Below are 8,760 nucleotides of genomic sequence, written 5' to 3'. Positions count from 1 at the left end.
TTATATTCCATCACAGATTATAATATTCCATCATAGATTATATTATATTCCATCACAGATTATAATATTCCATCACTGATTATAATATTCCATGACAGATTATATTATATTCTATCATAGACTATAATATTCCATCATAGATTATATTATATTCCATCTCAGATTATAATATTCCATCATAGATTATATTATATTCCATCATAGATTATAATATTCCATCATAGATTATATTATATTCCATCATAGATTATATTATATTCCATCATAGATTATATTATATTCCATCACAGATTATATTATATTCCATCATAGATTAAAATATTCCATCATAGATTATATTATATTCCATCATAGATTATATTATATTCCATCAGAGATTATATTATATTCCATCTCAGATTATAATATTCCATCATAGATTATATTATATTCCATCACAGATTATAATATTCCATCATAGATTATATTATATTCCATCACAGATTATAATATTCCATCATAGATTATATTATATTCCATCACAGATTATAATATTCCATCTCAGATTATAATATTCCATCATAGATTATATTATAATATAATCTATGATATATATTATAATATATCCATCAGAGATTATAATATTCCATCATAGATTATATTATATTCCATCATAGATTATATTATATTCCATCACAGATTATAATATTCCATCACAGATTATAACATTCCATCATAGATTATATTATATTCCATCACAGATTATAATATTCCATCATAGATTATATTATATTCCATCACAGATTATAATATTCCATCACTGATTATAATATTCCATGACAGATTATATTATATTCTATCATAGATTATAATATTCCATCATAGATTATATTATATTCCATCTCAGATTATAATATTCCATCATAGATTATATTATATTCCATCATAGATTATAATATTCCATCATAGATTATATTATATTCCATCATAGATTATATTATATTCCATCATAGATTATATTATATTCCATCACAGATTATATTATATTCCATCACAGATTATAATATTCCATCATAGATTAAAATATTCCATCATAGATTAAAATATTCCATCATAGATTATATTATATTCCATCACAGATTATAATATTCCATCATAGATTAAAATATTCCATCATAGATTATATTATATTCCATCACAGATTATCTTATATTCCATCACAGATTATAATATTCCATCATAGATTATATTATATTCCATCTCAGATTATAATATTCCGTCATAAATTATATTATATTCCATCATAGATTATAATATTCCATCATAGATTATATTATATTCCATCACAGATTATATTATATTCCATCATAGATTATATTATATTCCATCACAGATTATATTATATTCCATCACAGATTATAATATTCCATCATAGATTATAATATTCCATCATAGATTATATTATATTCCATCACAGATTATTATATTCCATCATAGATTATATTATATTCCATCACAGATTATAATATTCCATCACTGATTATAATATTCCATGACAGATTAAATTATATTCCATCTCAGATTATAATATTCCATCATAGATTATATTATATTCCATCACAGATTATAATATTCCATCACTGATTATAATATTCCATGACAGATTAAATTATATTCCATCATAGATTATATTATATTCCATCTCAGATTATAATATTCCATCACAGATTATTATATTCCATCATAGATTATATTATATTCCATCACAGATTATATTATATTCCATCACAGATTATATTATATTCCATCACAGATTATAATATTCCATCATAGATTATATTATATTCCATCACAGATTATTATATTCCATCATAGATTATATTATATTCCATCACAGATTATAATATTCCATCACTGATTATAATATTCCATGACAGATTAAATTATATTCCATCTCAGATTATAATATTCCATCATAGATTATATTATATTCCATCTCAGATTATAATATTCCATCATAGATTATATTATATTCCATCACAGATTATTATATTCCATCACAGATTATAAAATTCCATCACATATTATAATATTCCATCACAGATTATAAAATTCCATCACATATTATAATATTCCATCACAGATTATATTATATTCCATCAGAGATTATAATATTCCATCATAGATTATATTATATTCCATCACAGATTATAATATTTCGTCATAAATTATATTATATTCCATCACAGATTATAATATTCCATCATAGATTATATTATATTCCATCACAGATTATAATATTCCATCATAGATTATATTATATTCCATCACAGATTATATTATATTCCATCACAGATTATAATATTCCATCATAGATTATATTACATTCCATCATAGATTATAATATTCCATCACAGATTATATTATATTCCACCACAGATTATATTATATTCCATCACAGATTATATTATATTCCATCACAGATTATATTATATTCCATCAAAGATTATAATACTTCATCACAGATTATAATATTCCATCATAGATTATATTATATTCCACCACAGATTATAATATTCCATCACAGATTATATTATATTCCATCACAGATTATAATATATTCCATCATAGATTATATTATATTCCATCACAGATTATATTATATTACATCACAGATTATAATATTCCATTATAGATTATATTATATTCCACCACAGATTATAATATTCCATCATAGATTATATTATATTCCATTACAGATTATAATATTCCATCAGAGATTATAGTATTTCATCATAGATTATATATTCCATTAAAGATTATAATACACCGTCACAGACTATACTTGCACAGATTATAAGGTGTACAGATTGTACTCCGGCATAGACTATAATAGTTTGCTACAACTGCCATACCTCCGCCATACATGCTTCTTACATGCACGCTTTACATACGCGCTTACATACAGACTTTACCATCCCGTTGTAGATTATATAACGTACACATTGTTAAAATTACTGAAAATTTAACGTATTTTGATACATGATACTGTATTAAAATATTTATTCAGTGAAAACTCAATGTAATCATATTTTCAGGTGATAGACAACGAGCGGTACACATTCAGTCCTGACTGGTTCTCATTCGGATGTCTCGTGTACGAGATGATAGAGGGTCGGGCGCCATTCCGCGCGCGCAAGGAGAAGGTCAAACGAGAAGAGGTCGACAGGAGGGTTAAGGTAAGGCTATCTCTTTCACACGCGTCTACTATCCGTATTTTCTTTCTCTTTCTTATTTACAAATTTAAGCCTTAACAGATAGCGGTATAATCTTGGATGGATAGATTTATTAATTCTTCAATTCAAACAAAACCCTTCTGTTTTATATTAATACTAGCTGTTGCCCGCGACTCCGTCTCCGTGGAATTAAAAAAAAAAACTTAATTAGTAGCCAATTTGTTCTTCCAGACTATGTATGTATGCCAAATTTCATCGAGATTCGTTCAGCCGTTCCGGAGATACCTTCAAACAAACATCCATCCATCCATCTATCATTTGTAGTAAGATATTAGTAAGATTAGAAAAAGGAAAGTTTTGTTTGCTTGCCTTTAAGTTTCCGAAAATACTTGATCGATTTGAAAAAATCTTTCACCACGAAGCTACATTCCCATGGTGACATGGGCTGTTTTTTTTATTAAAAATATCTAGGAGATTTTAGTAAATTTACTAATATTTCTTATACCATTCCAACTAAGCTCTAAGCTCGTGTTAGATGTTTAATAGTCAAAGGGATTCGAATCCGCGACCTCATCGGAAATCCGTACTTTTAACCATTAGGGTACTGGCGTTTTAGTATTCTGTCCGTATGTCGCGGGCAACTTGCTTGCTGTAGACAGAAAATCATGTGATTTCTAGCATGAACAAGAGAAGTATTCAAGCAAGTTCAGTGAGTGCGCGCGAGCTTTGTGCAGCGCGCTGTTGGCCAAGAGTTGTGCCAGCAGGCTGGGCGGTGCGGGCAGACGCGGAGCTGATACTGTTAAAGCACATCGCTTCTTCCAAAGGCTCAACTGGCCTAGACTTGAAGCTGGATTACTAGAAGCACCTTTTGTACCTGATGTATGTATTTTCAACTGTATCGATGTGACGCAACACTAGCCTTACTAAAATGTCAATTATGTCCCCTCACTAATCATTCTGACATTTGACTTTGTAACAAAAGCGCAATTCACGCCAAAGGATTTTAACTAATAATGTCTAAAATTAGTCCTAGAATCCTTTGACGCGAATTGCGCTTTTGTTACAAAGTCAAATGTCAGAATGATTAGTGAGGGGACATAATTGACATTTTAATAAAGCTAGTGTTGCGTCACACCGGCATGTCAGATTTTCTTCGTAACAGTCCTTTCAAATGTTGTGTGTTTTTAATATAGGATTATTCATCATCATCTTATTGTTCTGCCCTTCTTCCATATCAATATATCTGCCGTCATCTCAGTCGTCACCTCCTGAATCATGTTAACTGTCTCGTAATCCATATTATTCATAATTATTAATCTTCCTCGTCATCAGCGTCAAATAAAAAAAAACTTAGTTGTGTTCTTCTAGACTGTTCTACATCTATGCCAAATTTCATCAAGATCTGTTGAACCGTTTTGGTGATACCTTCAAACAAACATCCATCTAAATGCATGGGAAGGGAAGATATTTTCTTTCTGTACATCCTCTCCTCCGTTGATTAAAGGTCACAGTCAGTCGCACAAACAGTCACTTCGCTATTTCAGCGATTTCAGGTGGCTCTCGTTTGCCACCATATTATGTTATATAATATTAGTAACAAGTAAAACACTGAACGAAAGCAAAGTCAGTAGAAAAATCTAATAGACAAACAAAATGGCATAGAAATTGTAGGTATAATAGTGTTTATAATCCATTGGTGGTTATGTACACTGACAGCCGCACGCGGTGTACGCGAAGGACGTATTGGACATCGAGCAGTTCTCCACGGTGAAGGGGGTGAACCTGGACGCGGCTGACGACACTTTCTACGGCAAGTTCAACACCGGCAGCGTCAGCATCCCCTGGCAGTGCGAGATGATTGAGACCGGCTGCTTCAATGAACTCAATGTATTCGCTAGAGGTTAATATATCTAGGCAACATTTTTACACGTTATTAATTAGAATCCTTTGTCGCGAATGACGCGCTTCCGTTACAAAGTCAACTGTCAGGATTAAATTATAGAAACTTTAATAAAGTACAGTCAGCGTCATTGTCAGTGGTGTACTTCCAGGTGAGGACAACAAGGAGTGCCGCACCCCGGACCTGCAGCTGACGCCCGCAGTCAGCCCGCCCGAGGAGGAGGCGGGCTGCTTCATGTTCGCACGACGGGTCAGTTTAAAACTCAATACCTTTACTTACCTTTATTATTCTACTAGCAGTCGTCCGCGACTCCGTACGCCCGGAATTAAAAAAAAAAGCTTAATTAGTAGGCTATATGTTCTTCCAGACTATATTCTATAATTATGTCAAATTTCATCGAGATCCATTCGGTCGCTCTAGAGATACCTTCAAACATCCATCCATACATCCAAACTTTCTTATTTATAATATTAGTAAGACTACATCTGTTAACAGATTTTTGCATAAAAATAATACTTGTAACTGTTCTTATTCTCTAAAAATAATACAAAGATTTATATTATTTACATAAAATTAACATCGATCTTTTAAATAAGACAAAAAAATCCATAATGGTGAGTATTCATTGAGCGTCGGTGGTTCAGGGGTCAAGCACTTGACTTGCAATCTACAGGTTCTGGGTTCGAATCCCGCCATGTGCCAATATGTTTTTTCGATTTCCGATTTACATATGTACATTTGTCGTTCTTACGGTGAAGGAAAACATCGTGATGCTGCACATATCTGAGAAGAAATTCAAAGATATGTGTGAAGTCAACCAAAGCGCACTCAACTTAGAGTAGGCTCTGACCGCTTCAGTAGGGACGTATAGTGAGCTGATGGACGAGTAATTTTTATTTACTTATATTTCCAGACGCTGTGCCCCCAGAAGAAGATACCTCCCAGACTTCGTCCGATACCTGTGCCGGAGCATCTCCTCAACAACACACAGACGCACGCGCACGCGCACGCGCACGCGAACAGCTGATGAAACTCCTCCACCTACACCGCACTCCACTGTACCTATACAATCTTACACATTCACACTAAAACTTTCTAAACTGACCGAACTCACCATTTGAGAGAAGATTTACACTAAGGGTCACACTTAAGAGATATCGCATAGGAAAGAGACATATCTGTACGTCTCTTTCTGTGTCTATTAAATGTAGGCAAGACATCTGTAATCGTGAATGTCTGAAAAGCAGTTATTTCGCTATTTTGGCGAAAGCCGCTTGTTTATTTGCCTACTAATATTATAAAAAAGACCTTTATAAAGATTTTTCAATTTTTTTCAAGATAATTTAAGTTCACATTTGAACGTAAATTATGTAATTCAGTTAACAAAGTTTTAGTGTTAATTTTAACATATTAAATACTGTTTGGTACAAGAAAAAGGTAAATCACACTCAATAATGGTGTCATGGTGGCATCAAATATGTCATTAAGTTTACTCAGTTGTCAAAGACGTAAAGTTTGCTGTTTAAATGGATATGTCAGTTTGAAACAAATGTTTGTCAAATAATGCACTCATAGTCGTTAAATGGGCACTAAGGGAGACCCTTGGTGTTGATTTATACTAAGAGATTGTTCGTTAAACATGTGATATTTTATTAGTAATTCTATGACTTCCTATCAGTCTCCTTTTGGTGATATTAAATTTGAAGCTAACCAAATACTAGTTGTCGTCCGCGTCTCCGTTCGTGCGGATTTAAAATTAGTAGCCTATGTGTTCATCCAGATTGTGTGAGTTTATTGAGGTGTTTCAATCCGTTCTGGAGATACTTTCTAACAAACATCCATCCATCCATACATCAAAACATTCGCATTTATAATATTATTAAGATTTAAAATGTTTATAATTTATTTATTAAGTTAAATTTATCAGTCAGAGAAAAAATAAACCTAATATTCCCCCCTCCCCCTTTTTGTGATTTTTCGTGATTTCTCCCCCCGACATTTTGACTTTCACCTGATTAATGAACGATCCCTTAATTATTATTTAAGTAATCATTATGAGTGCAGTAAATCTAAATTAAAGATTTATTTATTTGAGAAATTTGACAAGTATTTGTAAAAAGTACTTTGATAAATTAAATTTAAATCAATATAAAGATTAATTATAAAATACTCACGCACAAACATAGCTGTCATATTTGGGGGTAAACAGTATCAATAAAATAGACGTAGGTTTTTACTGCGCGCACAAAACATGTTGACATCTATAATTACCTACTGGGTTTCCACTGCCGTGACACTTGTCATTTCATTATCTTTAAAAAAAAATAAGTTAGTAGAATAAGACTCTTCGTATACAAGATACCTGGAACTTGGCAATTTTAATCGCTTAGCGACTTATGCAATGTCTTAAAGGTTTGTACAGTCGCCTCGCCGACATTTTTTCAGTGGCCGGCAACTTGTTTGTTACGATCTTTGGTAAAGTGGCTACGATTTTCAATTTAGCGAAGCAAATCTTTTTTGAACGACGATTTGCGTCGACGATTTAGTGTTGTACGTAACGCGATATTCGCCAAGCAAGATTTATATTGCCTTGAGTACGAAGAGACTTAGAAGAAATTGTCTTTCGGCAGTGTAAACCCACGGTTATGAATGCAAAATTATAGTTTATCAACAATGAATCTTGCTTCTAGTTTTCTAGAGTACGAAAGCTTTGATAGTGTAAATGCATCATGAACAAATTAGTTTAGTTACAGGAAATAGATTTCCCGACTACGAATACGATTTTAATTACTATAGAAAAAAATGTCTTTGTTTAAACTTTTTTACTCTTTGATAAAAGTTTACTCTTTGATTTTGAAATTGTCATAGAGTAAAAAAATATTTTTTTACTCTATGACAATTTTTTTTTCATAGAGTAAAATAATTGTAGAAGTGAAAATGTATAATTTATCTGCATATAATTGTGGGTTTCCACTGCACTTGCAACAACTTTGATTCTCTTTGTAAAATCTAAGATAACATGTTTTTGTACAAATATTTGCAGTGGAAACTCATTTTGAAATAACACAAACATATTAAAAAGTCGGGTTTTAGTTAATCACTTTTGTATTATATTTAAATTTCATTTTAAATGACAATAGATTTTTTATGTGGCAGTATGGGCTTAATTACGTACTCAGAATCATAGTTATTGGCTAATTAACATTTCTGAGTACGGCAATTAATGTTTCACCGACTGATTTATGCAATTTTTTTAATATAGCAACACTGGAAAGGGAATCGATTTTTTTCGTGGCTCTATTATATAAACTTTCGCCTCACATTATTTTAAAATGGAAACACTTATTTTTATTAATTCTTAATTTTCACAATTGATATAAAAATTATGATATTATTTATTTTAAGAATCAATTTTTCTAAAAGTTTTTTGATATTAATCATTTTTGAATAGTTTTTTGTGTCGTCATTTTGATATTTGAAATGTTAATATTACGATGGCATTTTTTGAATTGATTAGGAATAATTAGAAACGATGAAAAATTAGATTTCATTAAAAAATATTCGCTTAACTAGAATCGGTTCAGGAGACGAAATAATCTTTGTTTACATTAAAAAAAAAACATCGCGCCAAAATGAAAAAAAACA

At 31.1% G+C, this 8,760-nt stretch overlaps 1 protein-coding gene across 1 annotated transcript in view; it reads left to right on the top strand.

Annotated features, from left to right (window-relative positions):
• Positions 1–6,988, top strand: part of Gprk2 (G protein-coupled receptor kinase 2) — a 55,780-nt gene extending 48,792 nt beyond the window's left edge. Inside the window, exons 5-9 of the mRNA XM_013309816.1 lie at positions 3,078–3,218; positions 3,894–4,094; positions 4,932–5,115; positions 5,267–5,364; positions 6,029–6,988. Coding sequence (XP_013165270.1) covers positions 3,078–3,218; positions 3,894–4,094; positions 4,932–5,115; positions 5,267–5,364; positions 6,029–6,142 — 738 coding nt within the window. The 3' untranslated portion in view covers positions 6,143–6,988. The remainder of the gene's footprint in view (positions 1–3,077; positions 3,219–3,893; positions 4,095–4,931; positions 5,116–5,266; positions 5,365–6,028) is intronic.
• The last annotated feature ends 1,772 nt before the right edge of the window (positions 6,989–8,760 follow it).

Source organism: Papilio xuthus, unplaced genomic scaffold, assembly GCF_000836235.2.
Source record: "Papilio xuthus unplaced genomic scaffold, Pxut_1.1 DF827756.1, whole genome shotgun sequence".
Lineage (NCBI taxonomy): Eukaryota > Metazoa > Arthropoda > Insecta > Lepidoptera > Papilionidae > Papilio > Papilio xuthus.
Note: the sequence above shows the minus strand (reverse complement) of the source record. Positions and strands in the feature narration are given on the sequence as shown.